Raw genomic sequence first — 14,439 nt, 5'->3', positions numbered from 1 at the left:
CCTTCATAGCCGAATCAGTTTTGTGTGCTTATGGTAACACACGTTAGTCATGTAGTCCCGCTGCACGGGTGCTGCAGTGCACTGCAATGAATGTTAACGCACTACCATGTACTTTTTTTTTGTTCTCATCCCATTAAAAATGAATGAGCTGCCTTAATGCAACGCACAAGAATGCAAAGTATGAATGAGTCTTCACGATAATGTATGATGCGGCCATTTATGATGAGGCTGCACTCATGATCCGGACCCCTCAGCTCCCACAATGCTATGTGTGTGTAAACACTATTCCCCTCACCCTCCTCTGAACAATCACTGAGCACTACGCACATTATTTTGGCAGTTACAGTCTGTTCCTTTTTATTTCTATATGAACAGCATGGAAATCACCTCAGCCATTTTAGTTTCTTTTGCATGAACCTTATATACTCCATTGTAACATTTATCTACACTGTGTCTATCCTGAATTCTTATTTTATTTATGATATGCTACAATATAAACAAAGGAGAGCTGAGTACAGTGCACTATATGGCTGTTTTATTACAATTACGCAATATAAAATGTCCGACCTCCATTTTGTCGAAACTCCAAACCACAGCATTTCTGACTCATCGCCTTTGTGCTCGCCCCTCCAGCCAATCAGATCAAGCCACCCCCCAGTCCCCGCCCCGCCAGCCACCATTTTGTCGATTGAGCAGCAGGAGAGGGTGGAGCCCCGCCTCTTCTTTTCTCCATCGTCCTTGTAGAGCCGAACACGTCTTTGGCCAGTCACATGACGCGGGCACACCCCCTTCTGTCAGGTCACGCCTCTCCGGGTACATTTGGTTCCTCTGCAGAGTCGAAGCTGCGTCATTCGGAGATTGGGTATCTTGAGGTAAGATTGTTTGGCGGATGGGCTCTTTGCGTTCATTTTATAGTGTTCCTTTTTTGCTTTATTAGTTATTGTAAATAGCGTTGCCTATTAGTGATGAGGTGAAGTTTACGTGTGTCTGTGTGGGGATTTTAGAAGACTTTATTTGTTGGTGGGAATTGTGCTTTACTATATGGTGTCCAATGCCCCATGGAGGTTATAAGAGCACCACGGAAGATGTATGTATCTGTATTAGCGGGCTGATGCGAGGCGCTGTGGAATGCGACGAGGGAGGCGCCTCGTGCTCGGGGAGCAGGCGCCATTTTGGAGCACGACGAGGAAGTGGGGGAGGGGAAGGGCAGTGTTCCCTCTATGCGAGCCTCTCCTCCTGTGTACATAGATGGAGAGGAGGGTACATCGTTATTGAGGAAAATAAACATTTCTCTCTAAATGCAGGGCAGTGTGGGGGTGATGGATTAGTACAATCGCCGTGTGATCTATGGCTGCAGTCCAATGTACATCTACCTATCTCTTATCAGAGTGCAGACAATATATGGGAACATTCTTGCAGTACACGATGTATACATCCACAATGGAGGTGCAGTGTTTGTGCTGCATGGGGGGAAATGCAATCATCTTGTTTTTATTGAAAGTTGTTTTACAAAAGGAGGGAAATCTGCTAAAATGCCAAACTGCAGCCCTACTGATAGCTAGCATAGGGAATGGCCAAATGCTTGCTTCACACTTGGAGGTTTTTTTCTCTTCTCTAATACTTTATTTATAACAAAAAAAATGAATTGCATGTGTTTTTGTTCAGCCAAAAGAGAGCAGAGGGGGGGGGGGGGCTGATATCCGAATAGATCAGGATTTTCTACAGAAGTCTAAGCATTTTTGGCCAAATCTGCCAATAAGAAGCTCATGTGCCTTTATTTATTTTTTTGAGCTGGAGGCATTTGTTTCAGGCAACAGAATGCTCCAATATGATCAGGGGCCATTGACATGAATGTGTATTTGGCCTGTTGAGCCATTTAGAGCTTCAAGCAGCAAATTGCTCCGGTGTGAGCGTCGCCCTAAGACATGAGGATATTTAGCCAAAATGTAGGATCTGTATAGCTGGAGACTGTCACAGATAGTGGGGGGAGGTGTTACAGTTGTATGCATTTAGCTTATGAAGCTACACTGTATTACACTAGGGACAAACTAGACACACAGCTCTACTACGTCCTCTACCATTAGATTGCACATATTATGCTTCAATACAGCTCTTCCCAATTTATGATTAGGGATGTAAACTTGGTGCAGTCTGGGGGGGGGGTGTAGAGCTATATAGGGACATGATCTAGATGCAGTCTATATGGGGGGGGGGGTGTTTACAGCCGTGTGAACATGGCTTGTCTCCATGCAGTTCTACCCTGTATTAGATTGCATTTAGTTTATGCCCCTAGTCTATAGGGGCATACATGTACGATCTCATGGTGTAGAGCTGCATGCAAACACGCAAGTTGTGATGTAAGATGGGGGGGGGGGGGTTAGAGCTGTATGGAGGTAGTCTAGGTGTGATGTAATATGGGGGAGGGGTAGAGCTGTATGGCGGTAGTCTAGGTGTGATGTAATAAGTCTGTGTGGGTAGACAAAGCTCCTGCACATGTGGTGATTGCACTCCTCGGTTCCCTTTTTTGTTCTTTACCCAATATAATGTGACCATATGGGAGAGCCAACTACCATATCTTGGTAATCTAAACTGCAGCTTCTGCTATAAATCTATGACATTTTGCTTGGCCCACTCAACTAATGTAAGGTTACCTCAATCTTAAGGCTGAACTTCTGGTTTTAGTTTACATTCAGTGCTGCAAGTCTCATTATTCATGAACATTGCAGCTCCATAGATTTCAATGGGGCAATCTGACCCTCACTGGCTGTGGGGCACGGCCTCATGTCTATGCCGGACAATGAATGTAAGCAAATCCCAGAAGATGTGGTCATGAGATTATTACACTTCCATCTGATTTTGCAAATCCCTTGTATGGGGGAGGGTGTGACTGCAGAGGAAAGAAATTGCAGGGATTTACTTGTGCTTACCACCTAGTGGTAGAGTTTCAGTATGGCATTTGATTTCATATTTTTTTTGGACCATAGAGAGCAGTAACTGTTTGATTTGGTTTTTACCTACTGCATTTTTTTTCTTTTACAGACTTTGTTTCAGAATATTGCAAATATGAGTGGTTGTAGAGTCTTCATTGGTCGGCTGAACCCAGCTGCCAGAGAAAAAGATGTAGAAAGGTTTTTCAAGGGCTATGGAAGAATCAGAGACATTGATCTGAAGAGAGGCTTTGGGTTTGTGGTAAGTGCCCTGGCTTTTTTTTTTTTTTTTAATACTTGTGACTGTGCACTAGCTGTTCGAAATGGTCTTAATGGTGAGCTGCGGTTCTGTTAATGTAAATTTTATTTTTTAATGGAAAGCTTGTAAAATTATTGGGCCTCAGTAATAGTGCAAGACCTTTTAACCAATACCGTGTGGAAACCTTTAAGCTGAGCTTATTGGGCTGTTTAACTGAGAAAAATGGAAGCGTCTTATTGGTGCTGATTGTTCGTGTTCTTTTGTTAGGAGTTTGAAGATCCAAGAGATGCAGATGATGCCGTTTATGAACTTGATGGAAAAGAACTGTGCAATGAAAGGTATGTTAATAATTTTGGTAAACTGTGCACAAGACTGCTGCTAATGATGACATGACTTTAACCTTGCCTTGTTGTTCTGTCTTCAGGGTTACAATTGAGCATGCCCGTCTGCGTTCCAGAGGGGGTGGACGAGGAGGTCTTGGCCGTGGCAGATATTCTGATAGATTTAGTAGTCGACGCCCACGTAATGAAAGAAGGTATGTAATGAGCTGCCTCCCCAATTCACTGCTTATAATTGAGTTATATTATATATTTTTCTAACTAAACTTATTTTCCCTTGTAGCGCTCCGCCAATAAGGACTGAAAATCGTCTTATAGTAGAAAACTTGTCGTCGAGAGTCAGCTGGCAGGTTTGTTGACTTGTTCTAAAGGGGTTTATGGGTATATGTGCTTTTCACAAGTACTCATTAATGTCTAATGTCTTTTTTATTTTATATATAATTGGGGTTTATGATATTGGGATGGGAGTTAAATTTTTTCCATAATTTTAACCAAATATTAAACCCTTTATTTGCCAGCCTATCTGTGTCTCGTTGGCCTTGTGACGAGGAGCGCCTGTTGGTTATTGCTCTGTCTTGGTCACTTTTGATTGGGCCGGGTTGAAATTGCCAGTGAGCTCCTACTGCCTGTTGGCCTCCTAGATCCGTTGCCGGTCTAGACATACCGGAGCACTTCCTTGCAAATACCAGGTTGCAGCGACCCCCTGAGAGTTAACGAGATCTGGTCCTTAAGTTGAGATGCTCTTCATGTAAAGATTCCGAATGAGAGATCGTGATCGCAGAGTTGAAAGATACGCAATTAGGTGGTCGTTGGAATTCTGGTCGCAGTAAAGTCCTTGGTAACGCCACAGGAGTACAAATGATGGCCATCGTCCATAGTCTTCTAATAGGGAGGGGTCGTTCGCTATAAAGGCTTCCATCAAATGGTTAGCCCACAAGTGGGTGTGAAGAGCCAGTCGAGTCGGGCTTGTCTCATGACGGTTCCTCCTGTCGCTTAATGCAGTTTGCTGGTTGACTAGCCTAGGGATGTAATATTAAAAGGTAAAGTAACCTATATTTTTAATGACATCAAGGGCACCAAATAAATGGCTTTTATTACACATGCTTGTAACAACTTGTATTACTACTAATTTTAGTATCTCTATATTAGCAGTACTTACACTATTTTTTTTTCCACATTGACCTTAAGTCTACCTTTCTTATTTCAGAAGACTTCTCACTTATTTTGTGCCCTACTGTAGTTTTTGCTGTTCTTAATCTTGAAGAATGGCGAAATTACAATGTCAAGTTTCAAGTTCCAGTCTAACATTTTAAATTTCTTTTTCAGTCTTTAAGTTTGTTGAAATATCTTATGTATCTATTCTAATGAATTCCGATCTTGCATTAGGACTTGAAGGACTTCATGAGACAAGCTGGAGAAGTAACTTTTGCTGATGCACACAGACCAAAGCTCAATGAAGGGTAAGTTAAATGTGTGTGCTGCCTCCATTCCACCCCCTCCTCTGAAACTGGTAAAATAAAGCTGTCTGGAGATCACTAATATCATGTGTCGTGATCCAACACTAATATGAGGGATGTGGGTAGTCTTTGCTTTATTGGGAGGACATGGTTTTTACACTTCTCTCTTCTTCCTTTTCAGGGTTGTTGAGTTTGCATCTTACAGTGATCTCAAAAATGCTATTGAGAAACTATCTGGCAAGGAAATAAATGGAAGAAAAATCAGACTGATTGAAGGAAACAAAAGGCACAGGTTTGTGGCATATTTATGTACCTTTGTAACTAGTTAGTCAAAAAAAGCAGTTTACCTATTTTTTTCCCTTTCCCCACTTCATTTGCTAAAATGCAAATGTTTGCATTCTTTCCTTGTCCATTCTGCTACTTGCAGGGTATCCCCTTTTGCCTCTGGTGCTCTTTCTCAAATAGTGGAATTGGTTGCTCAGCACCCTTGAGTGCACCCACCACTGCAGTCAATTACTAGATAATTTTATAGGCATTGGTTAAGGACTGGTGTGGCTTGCTCAGTTAATTTGTAATTGCGCCTCTGCCAGTATCTGAAGCTTCCCTCCAACCACTTGGATGGAGATTTCTGCAGCAATTTGGATAATTGGATATATACACACTCAAAGTCTGGCTGCAGCTATTTTAACTGGGCTGCTGCCTGTTCACTTTCTGGACTACACATGGATCTCTGCAGTCTCATCCAGGCCCCCCCCCCCGCTTTACTTCGACTCGCTACTCCTCCACTCCCTTGCCAGTAAACTCGCAAGTGCTTAACAGGAAGGTTATTGGATGAAAAAATGACGAGGTCAACTTTAAGCTTGCAGTATAGTATGGCTTACCTAATGTGTCGGGCTTCTGGTTTTGTCCAAGGCACCTTCTGTTTAACCAGAGTTGCTGTTATGTATATGTAGTGTTAAGTCTCAGCTGCATTTCTCAATTGTCTTCACTTGAAGATGTGACATGTCTTGTAATGCAAACCTCAGATGTTCCTAACCCTGATTTGTTTTTTTTTAGCAGCAGGTCAAGAAGCCGTTCCCGTAGCAGAAGCTCATCTAGGTCTCGCAGCCGATCCCGCTCCAGGAGCAGGAAGTCCTACAGCCGTTCTCGTAGCCGCAGTCGCACTCCTCACAGCAATCGCAGTAACCGCAGTAAATCAAGATCTGTTAGTAGGTCTCCTGTTCAAGACAAATCTCAAAAGCCTCTACCTGCATCTAGGAGTCCATCCAAATCACCTGCATCTGCTGAACGGCAAAGATCTCGGTCGAGGTCCAGATCTGTTGATAGCAGAAACTGAACTTTTTATACGCCCCTTTTTTATTTTACTCCCCTAACTTTAAAAAGTGTACTTGCTACTCTTGGTAAGTAAGATCATTGAAATCAAGCAGGAACATAGACAAAAACCTAGTGTGGACCACTGAGACAGATTCTCAAGCTGTCTTAATAACTTCCACCTGCTTAACTGTATAGTTTTGTGTAAAGTACTTCAATTTTTTTTTTTTCCCCTTCCTTTTTTTTTTTTTTTTTGGATGTGATTGATGATCTGACTGTGTATTTGAGCTTAACATGGGACATAACACTTGTGTGCTCATGGCTGTAAATAAAGCTGTTGTGTGTTTGCCCTTCAAATCCCCTGACTTCCATATGTTTCATTTTTGTGAAATATATACTATTCTAATAAACTTTATTATAAAAACCAAAGTTGTTTAATGTGAACAAATTAATAAGGTGGTAAAATTATGCATTTGGGTGGCAAAAAAAGAATGCAATCTATACACTGGGGAGAAATCTAAGATGGAAAGCGACTTGGGGGTCCTCGTAGGTGGGCTCAGCAATGCCAAGTTGCTGCTAACAAAGCAAACGGAACATTTGCATACATTAAAGGATTAACTCCAGAGATAAAATGATTCTCCCGTTCTACAAGGCACAGGTCCTCAGGAAGGATGTACTAGAAATGGAGTGAGTACAATGAAGGGCAACAGCTAATAAAGGGTCTGGAGGATATTAGAATAAGTTCAGTGCTGGCAACCTTTCCTCATAACTCTGGAGAAGAGATGATTGAGGGGATATGATTTCAATAAACAGATACCATACTGGTGACCGACCCCCCCCCCCCCCCCCCATAGAACTTTTTCAGCAGAAAGGAGTTTAACAAGACTCGTGGCCACTTCAAATTGGAAGAAAAGAGCGTTAAACTTCGTAGAGGGTTCTTTACTGTAAGAGCAGCAAGGATGTGGAATTCCCTTCCATAGGCATACTGGGACCCAGTAGGGCGCCTCATTGGTTTCAAGCAACCATTAGATAAGCCCCTGAATGACTGCAATATAATACTGACAATTGCATATGGAGGGGGTCTTATTTTTTTTTTTTTTCTCCCCAATATCTACTATAACTGCTTTATCATGACTGTTCAGCACAAAGTGCAGTAACATGAATCTTAAAGTATAAATGAAAATTGGGCAGTTAAAGCGTATCCACACGTCTACCTACAGCTGCACTCCTGCATGGTGGTGGAAAGAGATGGGCTTTTAAAAGAACCTCAGTCCAGGAGGGAAGGAGGTTTGGGCTCCTGTAATGAGGTGGCTGGGCCAGATACAAATACTCCCCCCCCCCCCCCCCCCCCCCCATACAGTGTCAAGGAGTGACAGGTTTTGTAAGGGGTGTTGCAGCACATGGCAATGGCCAAATACCTCTGAGCCCAAAGCAGAGCTGTACAGCCCTGGAATGGGATCTCTGAGAAGAGACACCTTAGTTTGTCGGTGGGACAAAGGGTCTGTGTATTGGAGGGGACCTAGGTCTTCAGGAGGTTGGAAAAAAAAAATCCCAGGAGGGATGGTTGAATCCTTGGGAAGTTGAAAGTCATGGTATACCCAGCAGTGAATCGGCAAAGGACTTGTGATGAATCCAGAGACAGCCTCTACAAGGCAGGTGCAGTGTGTTAACCCTTTGTATGGTGATCTTAATGAAATAAGTGCATCTCAATCAGTGTTTAATAGTGGATTGGGATTTTTAGAGCACTACCTACAAATAAAGGCATTCGATTAGGCTGCTTTCACACTGGGGCGGCATCGGCGGTAAAGTGCCGCTATTTTTAGCGGCGCTTTTTCGTCGTTTTAGCGGCGGGCGCTAGCGGGGTGGTTTTAACCCCCGCTAGCGGCCGAAAAAGGGTTAAACCCGCCCGCAAAGCGCCACTGCAGCGGCGGTATTGCCGCGGTGTCCATTTGATTTCAATGGGTAGGAGCGGTGAATACACCGCTCCAAAGATGCGGCTAGCATGACTTTTTTCACCGTCCTGCCAGCGCATCGCTCCAGTGTGAAAGCCCTCCGGCTTTCACACGAGTTAAAGGGCCGGTTTTTTTCAGGCGCTATTTTTAGCGCTGTAACGCCTGAATACCACCCCAGTGTGAAAGGGGCCTTACTTATAACTGCTGTTTAATCATCCTGCAAACAGGCAGTGGAGGTGTTAAGGGAGGAAATAGGGACACGGAGTAGAAGAAATGTAGATGGGACCAGGATGATATCCAAGATGAGACAAAACATCACAAGGAAGTGTTGGATAATCAAGAAAATGGAGACCATAGGCAAAATATACATATAAGGGCCTGCCTGAAATACAATAACATTTTCAATTGTTTCCAAAGTTAACTGTTCCAGTTAATTTTGGGACCATCTACACCGGATAAGATTGAAATAGACAAAGAACATCATGCTCTTGCCCCTGCCGCCCCCCAAAAAAATGCATTAAAACCAAGAGATGTCATTTGTAAACTACATAGCTATCCAGTGAAAGTAGCCCACCATAAATACATGGCTGATTTTGAAGGTGCACAAATAGGTTTATTTCCATATTTATCATATAGACCTCTTATGCAATGCAGAATGAATAAACCCTTGCTGGAAGTTCTACAAGCAGCTGATGCCCCAATACTTTTTATTTTCTGCCCTTTGGTGTGAGTTTTTGAGGCAATACCCTGAAATACAGCAGAGAAAGGGGGGGAAAAAATATATAAGTGAAGCCCGGGGTTTAGAGATACTCTGTTCATGTTTTTATTTATCTTTTGCCCAATCAGTCGGTCCAGAGACAAGGGACTTTGTTTTCTGCCGGAAGGGGGGGACTTCCGGGCACAGGTGGTGCACCTCTGCCTGGATTCACCCTCCCCTTAGGGGAATGTGCCACAGACAGTGGCATAGTAGGTTATGGTTTTTAGATGGTTTGTGTGTTTTTTTTTTTTTTTTCCCCTCTCCTAATCAGATGCATCCAAGGCGAGAGCCCAGAAGGCTGGGCGCAGACACTGATCAGGCACAGCAGTACAATATGGGAGTAGTGAGAGAATGGCAGGTAGAATGAAGATTGTATCATATAATGTGAGAGGGCTTTGTTCGATTGGCATGTCACATGAAGGCAGAGGTTTTTTTTTTTGTTTTTTTTGCAAGAGACGCACTTTGTGGCAGGGTCAACCCTCTCGTATGCCTCTTTCCATGTAATCAATGGTATTTTTGCATCTTCACCCATTCCTAGGGCTTACAGGAGTTGCAATAGCTATACACAAACAATGTCACTTAGTGCCCACAGAAATACGAGTAGATCCTGAGGGCTGCTTTCTTTTTGTTAAAGGAAAGATCCAGGGCCAGGGTTATACCAGCTCAGCCAGATTTATTGGAGTGGGTTCCTATAGAGTAGGAGTGAGGGTGGGGCTACCCCAACATATGCTGCCACGGAGTCCATCAGGAAAGGAAAATTAACCACTTCAGCCCCGAACCAATTAACAGCCTAAGGACCAGAGGTCTTTTTACAATTTCGCATTGCACTGCTTTAACTGGTAATTGCGCGGTCATGCAATGTTGTATCCAAACGAAATTTGCGTCCTTTTCTTCCCACAAATAGAGCTTTCTTTGATGGTATTTGATTGCCTCTGCGATTTTTACTTTTTGCGATATAAATGGAAAAAGACCGAAAATGTCGAGGAAAAAAAAGATATTTTCTACTTTTTGTTATAAGAAAAATCGAATAAACTCAATTTTAGTCATACATTTAGGGTAAAATTTATTCAACCACATGTCTTTAGTAAAAAAAAAAATGTCGATTAGCGTATATTTATTGGTTTGCGCAAAAGTTATAGCATCTACAAACTAGAGTACATTTTCTGGAATTTACACAGCTTTTAATTTATGACTGCCTATCTCATTTCTTGAGGTGCTAAAATGGCAGGGCAGTACAAACCCCCCCCCCCCCCAAATGACCCCATTTTGGAAAGTAGACACCCCAAGGAAATTGTCTAGCCGCATACGGCACCCCCAAAAACCAATCACTGCCTTCAGGATTTCTAAGGGTGCAAATTTTTGATTTCACTCCTCACTACCTATCACAGTTTCGAAGGCCATAAAATGCCAAAATAACACAACCCCCCCCCCCCAAATGACCCCATTTTGGAAAGTAGACACCTCAAGGAAATTGCTGAGGGGCATGTTGAGCCCATGGAATATTTTTTTTTTGTCCCAAGTGATTGAATAATGAAACAAAAAAAAAAGTTTACAAAAAGTTGTCACTAAATGATATATTGCTCACACATGCCATAGTTATATGTGGAATTGCTTCTCCTGAGTATGGAGATACCACATATGTGGGACTTTTTGGTAGTCTAACCGCGTACGGCACCCCGAAATCCAATCACTGCCTTCAGGATTTCTAAGGGTGCAAATTTTTGATTTCACTCCTCACTACCTATCACAGTTTTGAAGGCCATAAAATGCCAAAATAGCACAAACCCCCCCCCCCCCCCATGACCCCATTTTGGAAAGTAGACACCCCAAGCTATTTACTGAGAGGCATGTTGAGTCCATGAAATATTTTATATTTTGCCACAAGTTGCAGGAATATTACAATTTTTTTTTTTTTTTTTTTGCACAAAGTTGTCGCTAAATGATATATTGCTCACACATGCTAAGGGTATAAGTGAAATTACACCCCAAAATAAATTCTGCTGCTTCTCCCGAGTACGAGGATACCACATGTGGGGGACTTTTTGGGAGTCTAGACACGTACGGGACCCCGAAAACCAAGCACTGCCTTCCGGATTTAAATATAAAACGCTACAAAAAAAAACTGTTAGCGATCGCAGGGATCAGGCCTGACTCTGCGAATGCTGCAGTTATGTGTTTAGTAAGTGACAGTGATTGATCGATACTGCACTTGGGTGGGCTGGGCGGAGGGGCAAAATGCAGGTGCCAGCAGGTATCTGGGCTGATCCCGCTAACAATGCGTTTTTTTGGAACCCTAAACTGCTGGGGACGCTAGTATAGATCTGATCAGATCAGATATTGATCTGTTCAGATTCTATACCACTACGGGAGGTGTATGCTTTGCGTGTGGGTGTTAGCGGTACTGGCACTAACCTAGCGCTGCCTGGGGCGACGCAGACCCTGACCCTAAAACCTAATTGATATCACCCGCCGGGTGATCAGGGGGTTAAACCTTTATTGGGTAATAAATGGTGGGTGCCCTGATGCTATAAAAAGCAAATTAACCAGAGTCACCCGTAACACTTATACGGTGATCACTGGTGAAAGGGTTAACTAGGGGCAATCAGGGGGTTAAAATCTTTATTAGGTAGTGAATGGGGGTCCCTGGCGCTATATAAAAACCTGACGGGGAACCTAAATAACTAACTGGCTAACCAGCGTCACCAGTGGCACTTATACGGTGATCGCTGGTGAAAGGGTTAACTAGGGGCAATCGGGGAGTTAAAACCATTATTGGGTAGTATATGGGGGTACCTAGCGCTATAAAAACCTGGCGGTGAACCTAAAAAAATAACTAGCTGCTTAGCGGCACCAGTGACACTAATGCAGCGATCAGAAAAATTATCGCTTATTGACACTGGCAAAAGGGGGTGAAAGGGTTAACTAGGGGCAATCATGGGGTTAAAACCATTATTGGGTAGTATATCGGGGTACCTAGCGCTATAAAAACCTGGCGGTGAACCTAAAAAAATAACTAGCTACCTAGCGACACCAGTGACACTAATGCAGCGATCAGAAAACCGATCGCTTAGTGACACTGGCTAAAGGGGGTGAAAGGGTTAACTCTAGGGGCAATCCGGGGGTTAAACCTTTATTGGGGGGTGGTAGGGGGCTACCCTGGACCCAACACTAACTGCCCTGACAGTTTTTACTTTTACAACTGACACTGCAGTGATCAGAAAATAAATGATCACTGCAATCAGTGACACTGTAACTGGGAGGGGGAGGGGGCGATCGGGGGGGGGGGGGGGGGGGGTTGTGTGCCTACATGTTAGTGTAGTGTTGGTGCACACTTACTTTAACTCTTCTCCTCGTAGTCCGGTCAAAAAGACCGCCCCGAGGAGAATGACATCACTTCCTCCCTGCCTGTGTTTACTATACACAGCGGGGGAAGCTTCTCATTCGCCAGGAGCGATCGAGAGGGGATGGCAGGAAACCAACGGCCATCCCCTCATCCCGGATCGCTCCTGAAGCGAAACGGACCACCGCATCCAGCGAGAGGGGGTCTGATCGGACCCCCCACCCGCTGGAAGGCAAGCACGTACATGTGCATGCTTGTGCCTGTACATGCCATTCTGATGACGTACATTGGCATGCGGCGGTCGTAAAGTGGTTAAGGTAAGTATTTTATAGTAAATTTTCCGTTTTACTTTTCGGCTGGCGAGATTTTTTTTCTCATATCGTCTTCCAGGACAGCCTCTGAGATATAGGGCTCCTCCCTTCCGGGACAGGAAACACGTCAACCCAATCAAATAAAAGGTGTGGTGCTCCAGGCCCTCCTCAGTTTTTGTTTCCTGCCGGATGGGAAGGAGCACGTCGGAACTAGTAGGGGAGCTCCTTCTTCTCAAGGGTTGTCCTGGGGGGAGCACCTGGTGGACCTGGCCCATAGCACCCCTCTGTCCGTTCGGAGGGAGGAGAGGGAAGCTATCAGTCCCCGCTGCCATTTAAAACGTTCGAAGAGAACGGGACCCCGATGGGTGGCAATCTCCCCCTCTATCGCGCTAACCGCTCGTACCTGGTCGGTCGGATGGCGGGCGAGAGACGTTCGGATCCACTGGCTGGCGTTCGGGTACTGTAAGCGGTGCGTTCGGAAAGGAACGCACGGCGTGAGTGGGCGGAGTTTTTGCGTTCCGGCGTCCGGAAGTGGGAGAGACGCACTTCTGATGGATTTGCGTCATCAGGGGGCGCCGCGGGACCTGTTCCAGTCCTTTGGGCGCAGTGGTGTGGTTACAGGGCTGTCTGGAGCGGTGTGAAGGCTCAGGGAGACTGAGTAAGACACTGGAACCATGGAGGGCGCAGTTGTGCAGGTGGACTCCGGTTCAACAGGCTCCAGCACCTCTCAGGTAAGCTTGGTGAGGGCAGACCAGGACTTACACTGGGGGGGTGGAGGGGTCACTCTTACCTTAGTACCCTCCAAGGGTGGGGAACCTGCTGGTGAGGGGGGCACTTCCTAGGCAGACCCTAGAAGCACAGTGGTGTGGTCAGGGGTGGTATTTTAACCACTTGCCGACCGCCGCACGACGATATACGTCGGCAGAATGGCACGGGCAGGCATATGGGCGTATATATAAGTCCCTGCCTTCCCGCAGGTGGGGGGCCCGATCGGGCCCCCCCCCCCGGTGCCTGCGGCGGTCGGCATTCGTTCGGGAGCGATCCGGGATGAGGGGGCAGCCATTCATTCATGGCCACCCCCTCGCGATCGCTCCCGACGAATAGAAATGCTCCCTGACATCACTTCCTCTCCTCACAGGAGAGGAAGTGATGTAATCTCTCCTCCGTGTCTGTATTTTTCGTTCCGGCACCGAGGATCGGTGAGTTGCACCAACACACCACACGTACAGTAGAACATGCCAGGCACACTCACACCCCCCCTTTACCCCCCGATCACCCCCCAATTACCCCTGCCCCCCCAGTCACAGTGACACCAATTGCATTTTTTTTTTGCATTGGTGTCATTTGTGACTGTAATAACTGTTAGGGCAGTTAGGGTTAGCCCCCTTTAGTTCTAATGTGCCCCCCTAACCCCCCAATAAAGGTTTAACCCCGTGATCACCCCCCGTCGCCAGTGTCACTAAGGCTGGGTTCACATTGCAGCGGTTTATGAGAACGAATGTGATTCGCACCGCACTGCAGTGCAAATCACATCCGATCTCTGTGCGATTCGAGTTCAGCCATACAGATAGTATGGCTGAATTCGCGCCGCACCCGCCGCAAATTCGCACGGGACCCTTTTTTTGGTCCGCAGCAGAATCGGATCGCATGGGTGTTCACACCATGCGATCCGAGTTTGCAGATCGCACTGCGATATGCGAACTGATCTGGGGGTGTCATTAACATTTCACTGACACTCCCAGCAGTTCGCATAGGACAGTGTGAACTGCCGCCGGGAGGCATGCGAT

At 45.3% G+C, this 14,439-nt stretch overlaps 1 protein-coding gene across 2 annotated transcripts; it reads left to right on the top strand.

Moving 5' to 3' along the window:
- The first annotated feature begins 741 nt into the window (after nucleotides 1–741).
- On the top strand, nucleotides 742–6,721 carry LOC143943093 (serine/arginine-rich splicing factor 5-like). Of its 2 annotated transcripts, none has more exons than XM_077464646.1 (8): nucleotides 742–872; nucleotides 3,040–3,189; nucleotides 3,454–3,524; nucleotides 3,611–3,721; nucleotides 3,808–3,874; nucleotides 4,911–4,984; nucleotides 5,163–5,273; nucleotides 6,041–6,721. In XM_077464646.1, the coding sequence occupies exons 1-8, from the start codon at nucleotides 771–773 to the stop codon at nucleotides 6,315–6,317; spliced, it is 963 nt and encodes a 320-aa protein (XP_077320772.1). In that variant the 5' UTR covers nucleotides 742–770; the 3' UTR covers nucleotides 6,318–6,721. The 2 variants fall into 2 exon arrangements, with proteins under 2 accessions (XP_077320772.1, XP_077320771.1); XM_077464645.1 differs by having other exon boundaries at nucleotides 6,038–6,721.
- The last annotated feature ends 7,718 nt before the right edge of the window (nucleotides 6,722–14,439 follow it).

This window comes from Lithobates pipiens, unplaced genomic scaffold (assembly GCF_037356315.1).
Source record: "Lithobates pipiens isolate NorthernLeopardFrog02 unplaced genomic scaffold, aLitPip1_a1.2 Scaffold_30, whole genome shotgun sequence".
Taxonomy (NCBI): Eukaryota; Metazoa; Chordata; class Amphibia; order Anura; family Ranidae; genus Lithobates; species Lithobates pipiens.
The sequence above is the reverse complement of the archived record's forward strand: the minus strand, read 5'-3'. Positions and strand labels throughout refer to the sequence as shown.

Bases quoted from the DNA above. Each gene is read 5' to 3' on its own strand.
- LOC143943093 (XM_077464645.1), top strand. From the start codon at position 771: ATGACGCGGGCACACCCCCTTCTGTCAGGTCACGCCTCTCCGGGTACA. The intron at 873-3,039 runs GTAAGATTGTTT...TTTCTTTTACAG, and splicing joins CGGAGATTGGGTATCTTGAG to ACTTTGTTTCAGAATATTGC. The intron at 3,875-4,910 runs GTTTGTTGACTT...ATCTTGCATTAG, and splicing joins CGTCGAGAGTCAGCTGGCAG to GACTTGAAGGACTTCATGAG.